Source organism: Ornithorhynchus anatinus, chromosome 9 (assembly GCF_004115215.2).
Source record: "Ornithorhynchus anatinus isolate Pmale09 chromosome 9, mOrnAna1.pri.v4, whole genome shotgun sequence".
In the NCBI taxonomy this organism is placed as follows: domain Eukaryota; kingdom Metazoa; phylum Chordata; class Mammalia; order Monotremata; family Ornithorhynchidae; genus Ornithorhynchus; species Ornithorhynchus anatinus.
The window spans coordinates 14,017,988-14,040,534 of NC_041736.1; the positions used below are offsets into that span (position 1 = coordinate 14,017,988).

At 39.7% G+C, this 22,547-nt stretch overlaps 1 protein-coding gene across 6 annotated transcripts in view; it reads right to left on the bottom strand.

Moving 5' to 3' along the window:
* The window catches only part of SCN1A (sodium voltage-gated channel alpha subunit 1), a 118,974-nt gene that overhangs the window by 55,652 nt on the left and 40,775 nt on the right, over nucleotides 1-22,547 (bottom strand). For 3 of the 6 annotated variants that reach the window (XM_029072105.2, XM_029072103.2, XM_029072102.2), the window contains 5 exons: nucleotides 19,959-20,070; nucleotides 12,926-13,232; nucleotides 6,418-6,536; nucleotides 4,495-4,584; nucleotides 3,624-3,752 (listed from right to left, as the gene is read on the bottom strand). In XM_029072105.2, the coding sequence (XP_028927938.1) occupies nucleotides 3,624-3,752; nucleotides 4,495-4,584; nucleotides 6,418-6,536; nucleotides 12,926-13,183 (596 nt within the window). In that variant the 5' untranslated portion in view covers nucleotides 13,184-13,232; nucleotides 19,959-20,070. Of the gene's footprint in view, nucleotides 1-3,623; nucleotides 3,753-4,494; nucleotides 4,585-6,417; nucleotides 6,537-12,925; nucleotides 13,233-19,958; nucleotides 20,071-22,547 lie in introns of those variants that run through there. The other 3 variants (XM_039913051.1, XM_029072106.2, XM_039913052.1) reach the window with 2 other exon arrangements.

A 22,547-nucleotide genomic window follows, 5' to 3' on the forward strand; every position in this document is an offset into this window, starting at 1 on the left:
CATAATACTTACCTGGGCCTTTCATCAAGACCTCTTTACATTTATGTCATGCAACAAAAAAAAAAGTCAAGATATATATAACGTGCACTAAAGTTTGCCCTTCTTTCATCAAAACCAATACATTTCACTTAAACCACATAGGTTTCATCATTAAGGCATAAGTCATGTACATAACAGCCATTAAGAATCTCTAACAGTTTGTTATCAAAGCTGTCTAGAATCAAGTTTGGGATATGTATGTATACAAGTGGGAAAACAGAATAGCTATTGCTTTAGTTTTAATTAGTCTGTTAAAGAAACAGTTTCATTTCCAGTATTCCAGGTTCTAACGTGTTTTGAAAAATAGTTTTGATAAGAAGGTTGGAAATAAATCTGGAAACATTCAAATTCTACAATATACCTGTGGAATTAATCAGAGGTATTGAGAATTTGAGCAAATTATGTTACATACCTAAGACCTTAAAATTGCCATACTGGTTCAGAACACTGGTTCACACAGCCCAATATTCTGCTTCCAACTGTGGGTCCAAAGGCTCTTGGAAGAAAGTGCGATGGTTTCCCTTTGAGTTCCATCCTCATGGTTAGGCCACTTTCTAAAATCCCCAACTTTTCTCTCTAATAATCTGTCACAAATCCATTGTTGGTGAATTTATCTAAACATTGAATTAGCCCTCTAATGCCCCTAACCTTTCCCTTTCCCTTAGTGGATCGAACATCCATGAATTGGCCAAAATGCTTCTCAAACTTAGTGGTATGCAATCTCCAAAACAGAGCAAAGCCCTGTAAATGTAACAGTGTAGTTTGGAACTATCCCCCAAACATGTATGCACATGCGCTCACACATGCATGCATACGTGTGTGCGCGCACACACATTATATTTAGAAAGAAGTGGCTGTCATGCATTAATAATTTTGGTCACACACACAAACTGGATCTCACTGTCAGTAGCATCACTCTGGAAAAGAAAGCAGTTATGCCATATGTACTATTTACACCTTTTTTTTCCTTCCTGTACAACTTCCCAGGGCAACAAATTCACTTTTTACTACTATCTGTGTGTAAAAAGTGATTTATTTTTTGTCTCCAACTTACTTCAAGCCTCAATTGGTACTCCCTAATTCTGGAACTGTGGAAACGAGTCCTTTTCCAAGACCCATTGGGAAAATGGGAAAACTGGGATCCAAGAGAGGGCTTGACTCTTCTCTCTTTGGTCGTTAGAAAGCTAACTGATTGTCACTATAACCTTCCTCACATAACTTCATTTTTAATGCTATTGACTCAATTTAAAATGAACAGATCACTGACTTCATTTGGGAAAACAAAATCATGAATGCTTTGTATAACTCTGTAGAACAAATTAAAAAGGAAATTAGTGTGGGAGTAGGATGTGGAATCAGGTCCAATTACAGTGACTCAGTGGTAGAAAAGAGAGGTGAGCCAACTTGGGCTGGGAGTTCAAATCTGAGGTAACTGGAAAGTTATGAAAAACAAAACATTTCCAGTGCACTTAATGTTGAGACTCCCTCCTTTGCCTGCTCTCTCTCCAGAAAGAGGAACCCCTCATCTATGTTCTCATTTTCTTTTACCAGAGGCCAGCTGCTGAGTGTGGGTATTTTGAAATGGTTGTGATTCTTCTGTCCTAGTGGCACCTCTGCCCCTTGCTGTCTGTAAAGCTTCTCCATCAATCAATTGCATTTATTGAGTGCTTACCATGTGCAGAGAACTGTACTAAAAATTCTTGGGAGAGGACAATATAACGGAGGTTGCCGACATCTTCCCTGCCTACATTGAGTTTACAGTTTAGAGGAGGAGACAGATATTAATATAAATGAAATGAGTAAGTGCTGTGGGGCTGAGAGAAGGGTGAATAAAGGGTGCAAATCCAAACACAAGGGCGACGCAGAAGGGAGTTCTGGAAAGGAGAAAATGAGGGCTTGCTTAGTCAGGGAAGGCCTCTTGGGGAAGATGTGGTTTTAATAAGGATTTGAAGGTGGGGACAGGTGATCATCTGTCAGAGGGAGGGAATTCCAGGCCAGAAGCAGGATGTGGACAAAGGGTCTGCAGTGAGATATATGAGAGAGGTACAGTAAGTTGGCATTAGAGGAGTGAAGTGCGCAGGCTGGGTTGTAATAGGAAATCAAGGAGGTAAAATAGGAAGGGGCAAGATGGTTGAGTGCTTTAAAGCCTATGGTAAGGAGTTTCTGGTTGATGGGCGATGACTGGAGGTTCTTTGAGGAGTGAGGAAACAGGAACCGAACAGTTTTGTAGAAAAATGATCTGGGCAGCAGAGTGAAGTATCGACTGGATTAGGGAGAGACAGGAGGCAAGGAGGTCAGCGAAGAGGCTGATTTAAACGAAGTGGGATAAGATAAGTGCTTGGATAAATAGGGTAGCGGTGTGGATGGATAGGAAAGGTAGGTTTTAGCGATGTCGTGAATGACGGTTGAACCGACAGGATTTGGAGGCAGAGTGAATATGTGGGGTGAATGAGAGGAATGAGTCGAGGATACTGCCAAGCTTAAGGGCTTGTGAGACAATTGTCAGGCTACTTCCATGGACACCCACTATCCCAGAACCCTTCTTTCTTGGCATTATGGAACTTGTGCAGAGAGTACAGGTGTGGCCCGGGGGACAGCTTTCAAGCTACCTAAAATATCATAATAGCAGTGAGCTTGTATATTTGTCGAGGCTGGAAGTTAGCACTTCAGTCATGAAATAAGCACCGGCCCCCATGTCTGAAGACTAAAAGAGATAAATGCAGCCCTAATGAAAATGTGGCAGTGGGACTAAAGAAATGCAGTAGCCTTTACCACTCTCCTCCTTTCGTTTTCGGTTAGAATCCGATTGGGGTGATGCCAAAGGAACTCTTCAGTAGGGAGATAATTCTATTCTCTTATTAGGGAACACGGGCCGGAAGAGCTGGCGTGATAATCAAATAACAATAGTAGTCATAATAATAAATATGGTAGTTAATTGCTTACCAGGTGCCCAGGACTGTGCTAAAAGCTGCATTAAACACAGGATAATTTGACTGGACACAGCCCTATCGCTAAGAGGGCTCATAAAGTCAGAATATGAGCTCAGAAGGTCACAGAAGGTCAGAATACCTGAGTTCTAGCGGCAACCTCAGCACTAGATTGCTTTTTGAATTTGAACAAGTTACCTCTCTGTGCCTCAGGTTGCCCCTTTGTGAAATGGGAGTGATGCTACTTCATTCTTTTTACCCCTAGGGGTAACTGAAGACAAAATTCCCTAAATGATGTAAAAATGTTTGGAAAAGTGAGTAAGGGGTTGTGCGAGTGGCTGGTGTTAAGCATTTGTTTAGTCAGGAAAGTAGCTTTACTCGGGAATTTATTGGCAGGCAAAAAGTGATACTGGCAAAATGTTTTATGGGAAAGTGTATGTTTTAAACGATTACCCAATATTTAGTAATAACAAATTCTGGTTTACTAGTGAGTAGGACTGCATGTTTTTAAGTTAACCTAAAATAGACTAAGCCTAAAATGTAAGTTTATATAAGTTTACAATCTGATTTTTTTAAAAAAATGACATTAACAGAAAACATGGAATGTCCTTCCAAAATATTACATGTCCTTATTACAGGGTTAAAAACAATACTTACGCAAATGTGATGACAGTGAAATCCAACCAGTTCCATGGATCCCGGAGGAAAGTAAAATCATCTATACAGAAGCCTCTAGCAAAAATTTTTATAAGTGATTCAAATGTATATATTCCAGTAAAAGTGTACCTAAAGGCAAGTATTTAAAAGGAGAGTCAAGAAATGTTTTTTCATAGTGAAAATCACTTTTTCATCACAGGTACAATAAAACAAATGAACTACAAGCAAAGGAAGACATGGATGAAAGTGGATGGAAATGTTTAATTATAAGAAAACGTGGTGAGGGCTACTTACTGCATATTGACTATAAACTAGTTTCCTAAACATTGGTAATAAAAAATAGAGGCACTTGGGAACCACTCAAGGGAACCACTTGGTAGTTTGGCCAGTCAATAATATTTTAGAAGCATAAGATGCTTTCCTTTATAAAGTCTAAACTTCAGTCATAACGATACCTCTTAAAAGAACTGCAGAACCCCAACAAATTAGTAGGGGAATTGTCCTCCTTTCCTAATGAGTCCACTTCCAGCCAAATAAGGTCAGAAAATATAGAGAGAGCATGAATCCCTCATTACAATTGAAACTGCTTTTCTTGCTGACTCTTGAGAATTAGCAGGCCATGGCTTTATTTAGAAGAAATGGAAGTAGCTTCCGAGCCCTATTTTGCCATTAACATTCTATGGAGAAATGGTGACACAGCATAATCTTGCATTAGCTTAAAACAGCAAGGATCTAAAATGCCCTTTGGTCCCAACAGATCCTATTTCCTTAGCACTCTATCCAATTTTCTTTAAAAATCCTAAACAACAGGATCCATAGAAACATTTCACTTATAAAGATATAACTTAAAAATCATAGTTTGTCCACTTACTCTACATTCTTTGTCCAGTCTGGAGGGTTACTCATTGTCATAAATACGCAGTTCGTCAAAATAGTGCACATGATAAGCATGCTGAATAATGTAGATTGTAGTTAAGAAATATAAAAAAAGAAAACCTGAATATCATTTCCCATAGCTAAGAAATAAAGGTCCCCATTTTGGCATTTGTGGAGAATTCAAAATACAGCATTAAGCTGGATAACATTCCAACTGAAATAAATGCCCTAAACTTTAACAGAACCCTGAAAGGCAAAGGTACAACAGCCAAAATTACAGTTTATACTAGTGCCTTAGGTTTGTAGAGCACTTTTTAATTTCCCCAAAGGCTTCTCATAGCAATTATTTCATCTTATCCTTACGACATCCCTATGAGGTAGGGATGAAAGAATACAAAATTTCTGAAGCATTAGATCTCCCATTTGAATGAATGAACATAAATGAACATGGTCAAATACAACATGATGCTACATTTCTGAATGTTCAACATGAACTATAGGGTTGTACCTAAAATTCAATTATCACTATCCCAAAATTTTACATCAAATGAACACATGGTGGCACTAAGAACCAGAAAATACCAGAAGGAGCATTTCCAAGTGACCATAAATCCTGAAAAACATAATTTATATCGCTTTAAAAGTCTGGTATTATTTAAGCACATATTTTAGATATGGCAATAAGAAAAAAAATTGCAAGAAAATATCTCATCACAACTGTAAAAATAAAGCTTCACATAGCTTAGCGACTTGAAAATCTGAAGCCATAATAGATTTAGACTTCACAATGCGTTTTTTTAAAGTTATATATGGAAGGTTTGCACTTTAATTGAAAGAAAGGAGCATTGAATACTGACCTGGCTGCCTTGTAAGTGGTCATGACTTTAAGAGACTCTAGAATACAGGTTTTCCCTTAGGAATGCAAACTCAGAGATCGTCAGCAGACTCCCATCATCTCCAATGTGACCGTGATAACCTAATCCCCAATCACTAGATTAAAAATATATTTAGTGTTACTGAATAGCTTCTTCATTACTTTTTGGGCACTGCTACATTTCAAAGCCACAGTTCGGTGGCTTCTAATAAAAATTTTAGCCATAAGTGCGGATACCTGCTACTCACGTTTTCTATATAAGCAGTACCAAGGTCTTCTTAGTTGTTTTGCAATGCATGTGAGATAAACGTACTTCAACCAAAATAAAAAACGTGAAGTTACTTAGACCCAGCAGACGTTTACATCTATCCTTACAGAAGAGTGCTTTCTATTCTAATAAGGCTGTAGAAAATAGAAAACCCAATTGAAGGAATATACATTTTGCACAAAGGTAGTGAAGACAGCTTGTCCTTGTGGGCCAGAAGTTTTAATAATAATAATGATAGCATTTGTTAAGCACTTACTATGTGCCAAGCACTGCTCTAAATGCTGTAGATACGAGGTAGTCAGGTTGTCCCACGTGGGGCTCCCAGTCTCAATCCCCACTTTACAGATGAGGTAACTGAGGAACAGAGAAGTTATGTGGCTTGCCCAAGGTCACACAGCAGACAAGTGGTGGAGCCGGGATTAGAACCCGCATCCTCTCACTCCCAAGCCCGTGCTCTTGCCATTAAGCCATTCTGCTTCAACAGCAGCTCCAACCCAACATTCTGCACTGGGTTTATACCTTCATATAAAATGAGTTTACGTGCTCAGTATCTAAGAATATTCAGAGGTTCATTTGAATATATTTTGACAGAGTTTATCGATCACAAAAAGTTAAGAATCTACTACCATATGGGAAAAAGAGATACAAAATGACACTGAACAAGTAAAAAGATATGAACTCTTTCCAAGTTATTTCCACATTGAAAGTAAAAAATAAACATAATTCAATTATCAGAACAAAGCTAATATTAGAAACAACCACTTGAAAAAGGATATGAATGTACCAAAATCTTAATAGCTAATCTCCTAAAAGGATTGAAGGGAGCTAAAAGGTACAGGGCAGAGGTGGCACTGAATCGGAAGATTGTCTTTCCTCTGTTCAATACTATAAAAGTCTGCAAGAAAGGAACACAACATAAAAAAGGAAAAACAGTTTAAATCTCTGACACACACCTACCTCTTCAGGGCTAAACGTATCTTTTAATGGCACACCATATAAAATTTCTTCAAGGGCTCAAGAAAGACATGGCATCCCTCTCCTAGGGATTTGAACAAAGACTCTGCTACCATTTCCAGTAGCTACTGGATGTCACTGATCACTCAAGCGTTTCAATAAAAAAAGTGAACATTTCATTTTTGCACATTTTAAGATGGATAATAAGTTATTGAAGTATATTTAATTGGAAAATATGATTTAAACAGATAGTAAAGGTGTTGTCTTTAGGATTACAAGAGGTTTCAATAACTCTGTGCTATCCCTATATTAATTCTATCAATATACCCTTTATACATTATTCTCTGATATGAATGGTAGATTCCACGAATGTGTTTGTGATTTGCTGCGATCCTTTGCTGTATGATTTCTTAGGAGAGAACTCCTCACTTAAAATAATGATATTAATGATACATATTTATTTAAGCACTTTTATAAAGGATAGCAAAAGCTATTCTGGAGAATCAACATAAACGTATGATCCCATTGAGCCCAATTCAGCCTCCTATATTAGGAAAAACTCTGTTATAAGTATACAATTTATTTTTAAGGTTTAGGAAAGTTTCAGAACCAAAGAAATTAGTACAGGCAAATGCACCCCAGTGACTGCTTAAAAATACCATTACTATTTGAGATCCAACATAGATAGGAACAAATCAGGTGTTTTGTTGCTGTATAACATCCCTAAACTAAATTCTCAGAGAAGATCACAATATGGTACTAAAAGTGAACTGAATTCAGCCAGTAGATCAGTGGATGAAGAAAGAGCCTTAGCCATGCTGGACCATTAAAAGGTCTTAGCAATTTGATATAGGTAGTGAATGTTGCAAAAGGCAGAAAACATTCTCTCAAGTAGTTTTACTTGTTCCTCTGAGCAAGTGGGCAATAATACAAACTTCAAGCAGTATACCTCAGATCTAAGGGAAAACTAAAAGCAACTTAAGTTAATCTCTTTTTGCAAGATACGATATTTAGTCTAAGCTTAAGAAAGATCATAAATCTGTAGAACTGGACTTAAGAAATTTGCATTGGTATATGAATTCCTACTTGTCACTGAGTTTGGCGTACTCACCTCCAAGAGGATTAGCAGGAAACAGAGTCAAAATAATTTAGAGTATCTTTGTAAAAGCAAAGATTTAGGGGAGAATCTGTACTTGGCACTATTAATCTACCAAACCACTCTTTGGCTATGAGATGGCCACCGCAGAGCTATTTTGGGGGGTAAACTAGTGGTTGTAATGGTATTTGTTGAGTGCCCACAGGTGCAGTGTACTGAACTAGAAAAGCCAGAAAATATTTACAAACTAGCAAAGAAGAATGGGCAAAAGTCACGCTTTAAGATAAAAATAAGTCTGGAGGATGAGTGAGTTGGAGTATGGTAGAAAACATGAGAAATAATGCCAATACTGAGGATGAAGAAAAGGGGAAAAATCAAGTCACATTAACAAGGCCAACTAAAGGGATAAGGTTTCCCTTCTCCTGGAAACATTATTCAATCTTGGTTTCACTGACACTGTCCTTCCTGGTTCTCCTCCTATCTCTCTGGCCACTCAATCTCAGTCTCTTTGGTGGGCTCCTCCTTCGCCTCCCACCTCCTAACTATGGGTGTCTCTCAAGGTTCCGTTCTGAGTTCCCTTCTATTCTCCATCTACACCCACTCCCTTGGAGAACTCATTTGCTCACATGATTTCAACTACCACTCCTATGCAGATGATTCCCAAATCTACATCTCTAGCCCTGATCTCTCTCCCTCTCTGCGGTCTCAAATTTCCTTCTGCCTTCAAAACAGTTCTACTCAGAAGTCCTGACATCACCTCAAACTTTATGTCCAAAACAGAAATTCTTATCTTCCCACCCAAATCCTGTCCCCCCCACCCCACTGACTTTCTCATCACTGTAGACAGCACCATCTACCTTCCTATCTCACTACCCCATTATCCTTCTCTCCTCTTTCTCAATCAACCTACATATTCAATCTATCACTAAATCCTGTTGGTTCAACCTTCACGACATTGTTAAATCTGCCTTTCCCCTCCATCCAAATTGCTAGCAAATTAATCCAAGCACTTATCATATCAATCTCCTGTCTCTCCCCACTCCAGTCCATACTTCACACTGGTGTCTGCAAAATGTTCAGTCTTTGTTTCCCCATTCCTCAAGAATATCCAAATGGTTGCCCATCCACCTCCATGTCAAACAAAATCTTACCATTGGCTTTAAATCACTCAGTCATCTTTAAAGCATTCAATTTGCCTCATCTCACTGCTCTCCTAGTACAACCCAGACTGCATACTTCACCCCTCTAATGCCAGACTACTAACTGTATCTCGATCTCATGTATTTCACCACTGACATCTCACCCACATCATGCCCCTGGCCTGGAATGCCCTCTCTTTCCATACAGACTACTTCTTTCCCCACCTTCATAGTCTCATTGAAGGCACATCTCCTCCAAGAGGCCTTCCCTGACTAAGTCCTCATTTCCTCTTCTCCCACTTTCTTCTGCATCATCCTGATTTGCTCCCTTATTCATCTCTCCCTCAGCCCCACAGCACTTATATACATATCTGTGATTTATTTATTTACATGAATGTCCGTCTCCCTCTCTAGACTGCTTGCTGTGGGCAGGGAATGTGTCTGTGATACTGTTGTGTTGCACTCTCCCAAGCACTTAGTAAAGTGCTCTGCACACAGTATATGCTCAGTAAACACAATTGATTAATTGGGAGAGGCTGGCTGAAAAGACATTGACAGTTTGATATTAAAATTTTAGCACAATAAATCCGGAAACGAATAAGTTCATATTTTTACCACATGCTATAGAATATTTATTTTCAATAAGATGATGTTAGGATAGTACAGTACCTTTTTAAGACCAGCAGCAGACTTGAAGGGCTGGCCAGAGACAGAAGAAGAACTGAGAGCAAGGAGTTACTGCAGGAGCAGCTATTTTGTAAATAGTTTGGTACAGGCTTATAAACCAGGTATTTGTTACATAAAATGTTCATTGCCTGACTTTATTAATGCTACATATTCTCCAAATCCTAATAGTAGCTGTGACTTCAGAATCAGCAAAATTAGCCTCAGTGATATTCCAACAGTTTAAATGCTTTAGAGGAATCAGGCTGTGCTGACCCAGCCTTCTATGTTGCTCTAATGAAGTGCATACTGTCCACCTTAGAAACCCACGTAACCAAAACTCCACTGCTCATCACAAAATGAAAATACATTTTTTTTTAAAACTATGGTGCCAACTTTAACAACTTTATCCAAAAGAAAGAGTTAGAGTTTAAGGCTGCTGCTTCAACTTCAAATAATCCCATTTTGAATGATAGACATTAGATCAGGGAACAATTTTTAAAAAGCCAGAAAGCTTACCTAAGGACCAAAAGATAAGAAATATAAATTCTGACTTCTCCTGGCAACATTAAATAGTCCACATTGTCCAATAACAATATCATTTCCACTAATGTTAAAGGCTCTTAAAATTGCTAATGATGAAATGTACTACATAGACTAGTTAGGTAAGTTCATATTATTGCAGTACATACGCTCTACATTTAATATATTGATTTTCATGGAAATTAAAGAGCTTTAAAGTTCACTTTATACTTGATAACATTTAAATGAGAAATGATGAATCTTTCTTTGACATCAAATTTGAGCTGAAACAGTATGTGTTCTCCAGCAGTGGTTCACTGAAACTGTTTGGTTTATTTTACTCAGTCCAGAGCAATTTATTTCCTTGTAACTATTGATATACATTGGGTTAATGCAATTTTTCAAAATAATAAACTGTACACCACCGAAGCAGTATTTTGGGAAACAACAACTGTTCCACCTACCAAAAATGACTTCATATATAAATCATAATGGCACAATACTACCTATTAGTCCAATTTACCCAGGCTCTGAATGAAATGCACAAAAATACCACAAGAAATATGCTTACAAATTAATTCTGTCTGGCCAGGTGCTATTTTCTAGTCACTGTTAGATAATGAAATTTAATTACAAAATGTGGTAAATATATGTACTCATAATTGAAACTGCAGAATTGTGAAACTACTCAACTCTTTGAGAGGACAATAAAAATAGCAAAGCATTCAAGCAGAGAAATTAAAATACAAAGAAAATGCACAGTGATAATAATTTTTATGTCTTTCACTTAATGTACCTATTCAAACCAGCAGGAAAAGTAAAAGGCAAACTCAAACTATTAAACCACCTGTTCAGACCACCGTTTGGCCAATAAGTAAATTACATACATGGAGTAACTTGGGTACTTCAGAAAGTAAAGCTAGTAGGGTGATGCTGTCAATTTGCCAAATGATACCCTCGGAGTACCCTAAGGAGTTAGTGAAATTCCAAGATAAAATCTCTAGCACAATCTAGTTAACTTTCCTAAGCATTTTAAGCACGTGGAAACATCAGTGGAAATATCTAATTTGCCATATTTTCATCCCTCCTGCTAGATCGTAAACTCCTCGAGGGCGGAGATGGTGGCTCAGACTCTTTCATACCCTCCCAAATGCTCAGTATAATGCACCCAGCAGGCACTCAAAAATTGTTATTCGTGAAGATCTTACTTTTATATCTTGCACTCATAGCACTCAAACCTATTGAAAAAAAACTCTTGCAAATTCACCATGACTCAGTTGACACACAGCGTGTCGACACGTTTTGAGGAACGTCTATCTGCCACCACAGCCCTTCGCTTGACACGCCAAATTTAAACTAAAGTCCTAAAGAAACTGACTCGGGGGGAAAAGGAGACGAAGAGGGAGAATAAGAACCAGCCACCTTTTCAGCAAATCCTCTAGAGAGTTAATGTGCGATTAACTCCTTCAGGAGGTAAGCCAGGTCTGGTTGGGAAAGCCACAATCGCAAAACAACAGAGAGGGGAAAAAGTGCGGGAAACGACGGACTTTTCAGTGCAACTGACACTTCAGGGGGCAGTCTGAACACGGTTTTGCCTCAGTCTTGGACTCCAGGAGCTGGCCCGGATCCCAGGCCGACTTGAGGGCCAATTCCAGGAAGCTGGGGAGTGGTGTCGGGAGCCTGCCCTCTCCTCGCACTGGTGGCCTGAGAAATCGGTCAGTGCATTTCCCCAGCAGCTCGACATTCAAAACCCCAGTGGCATTTCCAGGAGTAGCAGCCAGTACTAATGGGACAGGATGGGCGAGGAAGGAATCTGTGGAATCCGACTAGGTGGAGATGAGGGTCAAAGGGAGAGAGACAGGTATTGATGAAGCGTAGGCAGTGGGAGGCTCTCAACCTCTCCTCTCTCATGTACATAAGTACTAGGCTTTTAAATATTTATCCAAAAATTATCTTTTAAAAATTTATGAAAAAGACAAGACCTTGAGAACTGAAACCCCTAATTTTCCACTGACTCAGTGATTCAGAAGAAGTGATTTCATAAGTCATGGTGTTTTCCAAGAAAATACCACTGTGCTGTAGAGGCTTGATGGGACTATGCTTTGTTTTGTCCTATGGGATAAAGGCATATAACGGGCCCATCTGCCTCTAACAAATTTTCTAGGAAATCATGGCACACCTATAATAAGCCTGCTTAATGGAGAGAGAAGATAGTCACTTTGAGCTAGCTTTCAGTAAAGCTCTCCTTAAAAACTCAATTCTGGAAATTTACTCTTGAATTTGGTACATTACAGCAATTACAATCAAGGCTTGTTTTAAAAAATTGCAAAGACAGACATGGGGAAGTGCTTGCATGAGAGGAATTTCATTCAATTCTGAGGATTAAAGTGTTATCAATTTCATAGCCTCACCAAATATTGATAAAATTAATCATTTCATAAATTGTAAGTTGAATTAACTTTGATATTTTCTTCCTATTTAAAACCTAGGGTAGGACCAACTAAATAGCCAACCAATATTTTGTTTTTCAGTGTACTGATATCATCCTACAGCACCAAAGAAATAATTACTAATTTCCCCTGTGGGATTTGATGCTGATATTAAAAAAAAATGAGGCCTCAGGAGTGTGTTCAATGGAAATAACTGAAGTGTATTCAATTAACCGTTTCACAGATTTTCAAAGAATTCAAACATGAAGGTCTCAAAGTGCATGACCACCTTGAGTCTATGGGTCTGTAACAAAAGCGCTCAGAGGAGGGTTGAGATCATTTTGGAGTGAGGAACCAAACCGCCGCTCAAACAGTAAAATTCTAAAGATCTCGTATTAGATGCAGTTTGAGTGGAGGTCCCGTTTTCCAAGTTATACAATGTGCCAAAGGTGGAAAGACAAAACTGATACTGAACACTCACTTTTTTATTGACGTAGTATGGGTCCAGATCTTCCAACGGGGTCGCCACCATTCCTGGGGGAATGTCTCCATAAATAAATGGGAGGGATTTCCCTGCTTCCAAGTCACTGTTGGGTTTGGGACCACTGTCATTTTTCTTGGTGGGTTTGGGATTCTTGGCTTTCTCTTCTGCAATGCGTTTTTCAATAGTGGCGAGAGATTCTCGGGTGAAGTAGCTGAAGCTGTCAGGTCCTGGTGGTACAAGCACTGATGGCTCCATCTTGTCATCCTGCACATTTTAATTACCATTTATTTGGCATAGGAAAGTGCTGAGAAAAATAAGAGAACACAAACATCTTAGAAGATTGGAAAAAAAAATCATCAGGGTCAAGAAATGACTTTTGGACTGGTATTAGTGTAACTCTTCGTTATGATAAAAGATGGTATTGAAGGAATATTTAAAATACCAATTTTCTATTTGACGCTAAAATTGCCTTTGGAAAGGTAATCTGGGTCAAAGTTTAAGCTTCTGATTTTATTTTCCACTGTCATAGATGAAAGAAACTGACTATAAAAAGAGATACTCTAATCATACCTCTACATTGTCCATAGATGATTAAAGCTGCAAGTAACTGTAGCTCTTCCTTAGTATTCACTCTCCAATCAGCTTCTGACTCTTGTAACCCACACAGAAAGTGGGGATTGGAGAAGATGAAAAGGGGTAGGGAAGGAAGGAAAGAGAGAGCTGTCTCGAGAAGAGACAAAGACTGGCCAAAAGATTCCCAAAGAGACAAAAGAAGATGAAGAAAGGAAACAGCTGGGTGAGGAATAAATACATAAATTTGGTATTTGTTAAGCACTTACTATGTGACAGGCACTGTACTAAATGATAAAGTAAATACAAGATAATTGGTCGGACACAGTCCCTGTTCCACATGGGGCCCACAGTTGAAGGAGGGAGAGCAAATGTTTACCCCCCCCCCCCCCCATTTTACAGATGAGGAAACGGAGGCACAGAGGTTATACAGCAGGTAAATTGGAGAGCTGGGATTAGAAACCAGGCCCATGTTTTTTCCACTAGGCCACACTAAAGAGGAGAACAATTTCCACAAGCAAATCAGAGTGGTAGGTTCAGAAGCTCTGCATGAACAAGAATTGTTTTTGTTTTCTCCAGATGGATAAAGCTGTTCTGCTGTTACTGTATTACTTAAGAATGTCAAAGACACCCACGGGAAGAGAGCTGTGTTCCATGCTGCAGAATTAGATCAGCAGGAACGGCAGCTACAGAATCCCAAGAGTATGATCTAGAGGACATTTCATGTTTCTCGGGGACTAGTAAAATCAGGTTCCCCCCGGCCCCAACCACTACCTGGTTATAAATTAGGCAACTTTGGAGGCTGCAATTAAATTTTCAAAATTAATATATGTAACTGGGTAAGTTGTGTTGGTTGACACATTTTTATTAGGATACATGGTAGGAAAACTGTTTATGTTTGAAGATGGTTTTGTCACCGGGATGAGCTTTGAATCCTTAAGTAGGTCCTTTTGAATGGTACAGTAGACCCTTGTAGACTGTAAATTTCTTGAGGCAGGGAACGTGTCTAGCGACTAGTTTGGATTGAACTTTCCCAAGGACACACCAAGCGCTCAACATGTAGTAGAGTACCTGGCACATAGTAAGTGCTTAATAAATACCATCAAAAAAAGTAAGGGCTCAATAATTAGCACTGATTGATTGGTACTGCTGTTGCTGCTTCAATTAGAGATCAATCTGGGGTGTCCATGGTCCAGAGGACTTAAATTCAGGCTTTTTGTAGGAATGACAATGGCTTAATGTGGAGTCATCCATTTCAGTTACCCAATATCCTTGTACCTAGTGGTACATGTTCTGGAACAGCTGACATGGAAGGTGGTTTCTGTGAGACCTTCTTAGCAGAGTGCCCTCATTCATTTCATAAACCACTGTTGAATGTGTTAATTAAGATGGCTATAGGAAGATGGGCAGGTCTTTTTCACTTGGTTGTGGAATGAGGAGAAAAGTGTGAACAAAAGTGTTGTATTGGGATATTATGCAAGGCACTGTACATTGCCCTTACAGAGCTGTTGATTGAATGTACTTGGAATTTAGAATGCCTCTTGGATCGGTAGATGCCAACCAATGTTGCCAGGGTTGTTGAATATCTCAGTCTGTAATCTCAGGAACCCAGGCTCCTTCCAGTCATCCCCCACATAGGACCCAGTGGCTTTCAATGCCATCATTATTACTTAAAACCTTACCCAGGAGGCATTAAGGATGCCACACTGCATGAACTATGTCTGTCAACACTCTGACACTGATCATTGTGAGGCTGAAGAAATCAATATGGGATCAAAGGTTCATCCAACCACACACACAAAAATGGACCATTTTGTTTCTTCAGGATTGTCATTTGGAGATCCTGGAGCTCTTTCTGCTTTTTGTCTGTTTCACCGTCATCTCAGAGCTTCAAATCAATGGTACACATTAAGCGCTTAAAGTGTCTACAGCACTGTTCTAAGCACTTAGGAGAATCCAGTCGAGTTGGTAGAAGTGATCCCTGCCCAAAAGGAGCATAGAGAGATACACCTTTCTTGAAGCAGTGTAGCATGATAGGCTGCCATAACCTTCTCCCAGTTTTCATTTGTGAAGACGCTACCTAATGCTTCACTACACTTGAAAATGCTTCCTCCTATCACCTTGCTTCTAGCCGTTTCATTTTGGCTCCCCAAGAAGTAGCTGTTTGGGTATGCCACTGTCATCTGTTCTTCTCATGAGTCCCAAGCAGGAACACTGCAGTAAGATGAGTAAAATGTAATAAACGGACTTCATTCCAGGGCTTTGTTATCTGTAATTCTGTCTTGCACCAGAGAAGGGCCTGGAAACGATGTTGATGGTCCTGCTCAGGAGGACTGGTGTGATGTTTGTGCTGGATTTAAGTCCCACCGCCATATGGAAATTTGGACAGCACTACAGAGTCTGGTCTGAAGACTGATGCCACATCGCCACTCCATCGTTGTCATCTGCAGAACCAGCGTTTACTGAGCATCCGCGAGCCGAGTATTGTACTAAGTGCTTGTAAATATACAGCAGTAGGAAGAGATACGACACAAAGTTGCACTGAATCAGTTGAACTCATCTCTGCTTTCCTCCATCGTTGATGGGCTGACCTAAACTCATCTTTACCCTATTGGCGATGGGCCTGGATCACACTGAGCACTGGGCACTCCCAGCTATAACTTGCCCAGCCATGCTGTCACTGTCATGGAGAAGTCTCAGAATCCTGGCAAACTCTTCAAAGAAGACAAATTTACTAAGCAATTGCTAGGCCCTCAAGGCACCCAGTGATTTTGTAATGTCTAAGAAAAGCATGTATAGGCCTTGATGTTTCTCCTTGAACTTCTCCTGTTTCTGACATGTCATGAAGATCAATGTTTGCCTATAGCTAAATTTTGATTCTGGGAGCATTTGGTCAACAATCTTGGGTGACTGGTCCAGAATGAGTCTGACTGGGATCTTGCCAGTAGTATCTGTCACCATGTAAACTTTCACCTTTCTTCTGGAGGATGAAAATGATGGTAACACCTCTGAGATGCTGTGGCATCTTCCCTGCATCCCACATGTTGAGGAAAAGCTTGTCTAAGGGTTTAAGCCATGTGTCTACACCATCCTTTTAAATTTCAATAGTTGTGCCAACAAGCCTGGTTGTAATTTTTTTTATGATACATTAAGTGCTTACTATGTGCCAGACACTAGACTAAGCACTGGAATAGAAATAGGATTATCATTCTGGGCACAGTTCCTGTCCCCCAGAGGGTTCAGTCTTAATACCTATTTTACAGATGAGGTAACTGAGGCACAGAGTTCAGTGACTTGCCGCAGGTCACACAGCAGACAAGTGGAGGAGTCAGGATTAGAACCCAGATCTTCTGACTCCCAGGCTCCAATGCTTTTTCCATTAGCCCATGTTGCTTCTTTCCTGTCTCATACTCAGCGGAGACTTCCATAGAAATTGAGAGTTGAACCAGGTTAACACAAATGTCATACGTTTTCTGTTTGCCAGGTCTTCATCTTTGATAGAGGTAGATGTGTTCTGGATGACACTGAAGAATAGCTACCATGTCCTCAGGATTTCCTGCTGGACTGTGATGAACAAGAGACATCTTCATTCTTTGGGAGATTGAGTTAGTTTGCACAGGTCCATAGAGTTTCTTGGCCTTTCTTGGGAAAATTCTGAAGAATTCTGAAGTCTGAAGAACTTATAATCAAGAATAGCTTAGATGCTGGGAGAATTTGGCTTACCTAAATAAAACTTTCTGAATTTATTGTCTCATTTCTGTATTCCTAGTAAGTCACTAGGTAAGAAAACTATGCTTCAACCAATCAATCAATAGTATTTATTGAGTGCTTATTCTGTGCATCACACTGTACTAAGCATTTGAGAGCTGTGGAAAGGGAACCGGGAAACTGATTTAACACACTCGATTCTCTGACTGGGTCGTGCTCAGGAAGACATTAAATATGTAAAAGTATTACAGTCTGTAAACCTCCCTTTTTAATAGGTAAAAAGATTAAAGTCTGTAAATCTCCCTTTTGGGAAGATGCTATTATTGTTATTGTTATTCAGATACCGTGGGCAGCGAATTGTCCTCTTGTCCCAGAGAGGGAAGGTAGGTACCAGAAGTACCTGCCCTTCTTTCATGTCAGCCAAGCTTTGGAAAATGCCTGTCCCAGAGAAAGGAGAACTCTCTCTTTGATGTTCTCAAAGTGGCAGCCAAATGTTTCAGTAGTTGCCGCCTACCTCCCTTTTGATTTCTGCAAAATTGCAAAAATGGGAAAGTTGTTTAGATGCCAAACTACATCCATAAGGAGCAAACTTGCCTTTACAGAAAATCTTTCCCTATTACATTTTAAATGTTTGGTGAAGTGTTACCTCAGAGCTAAGCAGGATATGCAAAATATTTTATCTGAAAGGATCCAGACATCCCTTTAAATCAGTCTGATCTATTATTAATTACAAAACGAACAGGGCCCTAATGCGAGGTTCCTTATGGAATATATTATTAGCTATGATACAGATAAAGGAATTCAATCCAGGTCAACAATCTGTAGCTAAATTAGCATTAGCTAAATGAAAGGTCCCTAAAATATTTCAGTGCCACATTCTTTCAGCTAATGATGGCTTAATGAAGAGAGGTGAGCTTCCTTATTTCCACATTCTCTGTAAGAGAAACTTATTTTATTAACTAGAGATTTATAAGTGAAGGTTTCAAACGAAAAGATGGAATAAAGAAAATTCCAGTCCTATTATGAACTCGGATTCCACTAGGAAACTAGATTCTGTGCTTTTAAATGTGTCCAGAAGAATTTACATAAATCAACAGGAAGCCTCCCTATTTAAATAAATTTTGGTTACTACACCCTTATGAGGGCAAGATTTCAAGTAGCAATGGTTAGGTCTTTGGGGGAATTACAGGGTGCTAGTTAGAACAGATTTTAAAAGAAATAAAAGCCAGGATACACAAGAGAAATTCAAAGACTGAAGAAGGTATTAAGGTGCATGGCTTAGTGGAAAGAGCACAGGCTTGGGATTCAGCGGATGTGGGTTCTAATCCCAGTTCCTCCACTTGTCTGCTGTGTGACCTTGGGCAAGTCGCTTCACTTCTCTGTGCCTCAGTCACCTCATCTATAAAATGGGGATTAAGACTGTGAGCCCCAAGTGGGACAACCTGATTACCTTGTATCTATCCCAGTGCTTAGAACAGTGCCTGGCACATAGTAAGCACTTAAAAAATACCATACTTATTATCATTATTATTAATAGAAAAGTATTTAGACCCAGCAGGAAAGAGGACCAAAGATGAAAGCAAAATTTCCAGAAGAGAGGTAGCAATGAGAAGCAGGAAGTGTGGGGGTTCGAGGGAGGCTGTCTTAGGAATCATCAGGATGAAGCGGGGGAAAGACAGAGACAGAGAGATAGCAGATTCTGGGTAAAGAAGGGCATGGCAGATAAATGAAAGACAAAGTAGGAAAAAGCAGCCAAACAAGGAACAGAGAAGTAATAGTGAGAGGAACATAAAATGAAAAGAATGAAAGTAATGAAAGAAAGATGCCTCACACAGGGTTTTAGAGTGCTCTGCACACAGTAAGCGCTCAATAAATGCGATTGAATAAATGAATGAACTTCTGTCCCACCTGCCTAAAGGTGGCTTGGTTGGACTCTCAAAAACCCCACTTGGGGCCAAGTGGTGGCAAAATGGACGTGAAAGGCATTGGCAAGGGAATTCAGAAACTGAGAGTAGCACAGGGTGGCACCAACAAGCAGAGGAAGCAGCGCTAATACAATATACCAGTTCTACGCTCACGTCTACCGCATCCCCTGCCAATTCCACTACAACTGCAGTCTGAGTGATGAAACTGGTAGCGGCGGCATGCTGTTGTGGTGACAGAATCACTGAAACCTATACATGTTGTTGCCATTTTACCTGAGCATAGCTTAATGTGAGTTTTCTTGGGTCTGAGTGAATTACTCACTGCCCTGGTGCATTCCTTTCTCTATCTCTAGTCTTTTCTTACATTTTGGACCTTGCTCCATAGCATTCCCACTTCCTGACCCACTTTGAATTCTGCCAGTCCTCAAGTTTTACAGTGAAAAGAAATAACCAAAGTACAGAGGAATGAGTGCATTAAAAGGAGGGGAAAAGGGCAGCTGGGAAAAGACTAGAGAAGGGTAAAGAAAGTAAAAAGGAAAAGACAAGTTCTCAGAGAGAAAGAACTGCACTCCATAAATCATTGCAACATTATATAACATTCACATCTTAATAACCATTCCAGTTTCTCAAACCACCGGGAAGATCAAGTAGTATGGTAAGAATGGGCTATTTGTTTCATATAATTTCTGAGTCCCTTCATATGCTTAAAATGTTTTGAATTCACTTCTTAAATAATTGAAGAGATAAAATACTGATATTCATCTTTTGACTCTGGATAAATCCTGGGTCTGGAATTGGGCGGAAGATTTTCAAATTTTGTATATTGCCTTTTGAGTGGCATTGGTGCCTTCTGTAGTCCAAAGACGATTTGCGATTTTTGCTGCTGAATCTCTACACAGAACGGATCTGTCTCTGTTTAGCTGGTAGGCTGATCACATCCTAAGGAGAAAGGAAAAAAAAATTCCCAGCATCAGTGAGTGACATCATCAAGGTGCAGGATACAGAAGGAGTCACAGCAAGTAACCAAAAGCCTCAGTCTGTGAGACAAAGTGGTATGTAGTCCGGTCCCGCTGAATAAAGTTCCTAAATGCATTCCTCTCTTCCAGAAAAGGTGTAACACCAATTAGACCTGACAAGAAACATTTGTTGAAATCAGAATGTTTCTAAAATGAGGAAACTAAACAGCCACACCTGGTAAGGGGTTCTTGGTAGTGCATATAAGGTAATAGAAAAGACTGGGGTTCTCACTCTTAGGCTTTATTAGATTTACCTAATCCAAACTCAAGTTAACTCAGTCATATTGCAGAGATTAGACCAAAGGGTTTGAAACCTGGAGATAAAGTCATTCCCTCCAAATGAATATCTTGGGGATATGGACCTTTTTGAGTTTTAAGAAGTATCTCATCAACTGCCCCTTAACCAAGTGGCCAATTACCCATTATAGTTTACATCAACAAGCAGGAAGGGCACAACATTTCTGGAGGTCTTACAGGAGGAAGGAGGACATACCTGACAGTGTGTACAGTGCCTGAGAACACACTCCAGTTTAGGGATCCGGCTGCCTTCCTGAGCAATTCTATCGACAATTATCTAAATGCAGAAAGTCACTGAAAGCTGGCAGGTTAGAGCTGTTCTCCTCAAACGGATCCTGAAGAGTATTTGCAGCTATGCCAATATACTTTCTGCTTAATATATAAAATGCCAAAATGAGTGAGTGGTCCTCACCTTTAAGCTGACGTTGCTTTCATGGTGCATTATTATTATTAATAATCATATTTATTGGGCGCTTACTGTATGTCAAGCCTTGCACTGAACACTTGGGAGAGTACAATATAACATCAGACACATTCTCTGCCCAAAACGAGCTCACATGAAAACATGGAGATCTTTTGGAAAGAAAGGCCCATTTTTATGAGCTGCCTGAAAAGATTGATTGGACCAAACCAACCGTACACACTATTTTTTTTTCCACAAACAACTATATATCAGCATATTACATAAAATTATCCAGATAGATATGGTTTACTGACAGCAGAAGAAGTGAAGAATGAAATTTCAGACTGCACCAACAAGTCTTTTCAGAAGCAGTGTTAGGGGGTAAACACATGAAAGCGGTGTATATGTGGCCATCAAGGTTGTCAGCAAAGGCATGGGGCAGCCGATACAAGTTACAACTTTGGGAAGCTTTGATCGGGACTGGACTCTCGACGATCTGAGCAGCCACACCACGAGACCCCTGCGGATCCTCTTACTATCAGGCTTGCTGACTGTGATTTTGTCTTTCATGTTGCTTTGTATTTCTATCACTTCATATTTAGGAATAGAAATATGCTATCTCCTCTTCATTATAGGATTTCTCCACTTCTTATTTCTCATTTGCGAACTCCTGAAGGCAGTCCTTTAGACTGTAAATTCCTTAAGGGCAGGGAATATGTCTACCAACTCTGTTGTTTTGTACTCTCCCAACGGCTTAGTAAAGAGCTCTGAACACCATAAGCATTGAATAAATATCATTGGTTGAGTTACTGGAGAGTCAGGGACCAAACGGCCTAGTGGCAAGAGCACGGGCTTGGGAGTCAGAGGACATGGGTTCTAATCCTGGCACCGCCACTTGTCAGCTGTGAGACCTTGGGCAAGTTACTTCACTTCTCTGTGCTTTAGTTGCCTTATCTGTAAAATGGGGATTGAAGACTGTGAGCCCTATGAGGGACAACCTGACTACCTTGATTACCCGAGTGCTTAGAACACTCGTGCGCTTGGCACGTAGTGTTTAACAAATACCATAATAATTATTATTATCTACCTCTCACTTGTGTACTCTCTCCCAGAACTTAGTACAGAGCTCTGCACATTCAGTGTTTAATAAACGTTATTACAAAAAAAGAGAATGGGAAACATATACCCAACTTAGGAGACGATAAACACATTTTATAAACACTGGCACACAGTAAGTGCTTAACAAATACCATTATTATTATTTTTTCTAAAGGATACCAGCATCTAAGATAGTCCAATCATGCTACCTCTAAGGTGGCAGGTGAGACTCTTTGACTACTGTCTTGGAGAGCAGAGGTGTTTGAAGAACGAAAGCAGAAGGAAGGAGTTAAGAAGAAGATGATGCAAACAGACAGAAAAGATTCTGATCTCAGTGCTGTTTGAGTGGATGTACCAAGACAGAACCAAGTCATCAGAGGAAAAACATGGGAAAACATTTTTTTTCTAAATTTTTTCCCTTCAAACCAGGTCACTCACTAGGGAAAGGGATATGAAGACTTTGGTCAACTCTTCCCCATGCCTTCCCAGACTTTGGTGCTGGAATATTTACAAGCATGTTGGTCCCAAAATCGGGCTGGAGAAAGTTCAGAAGATAGCAACTAAAATATGTGAAAGGCCAGGAGCCTGGCAGGAAAGATTAG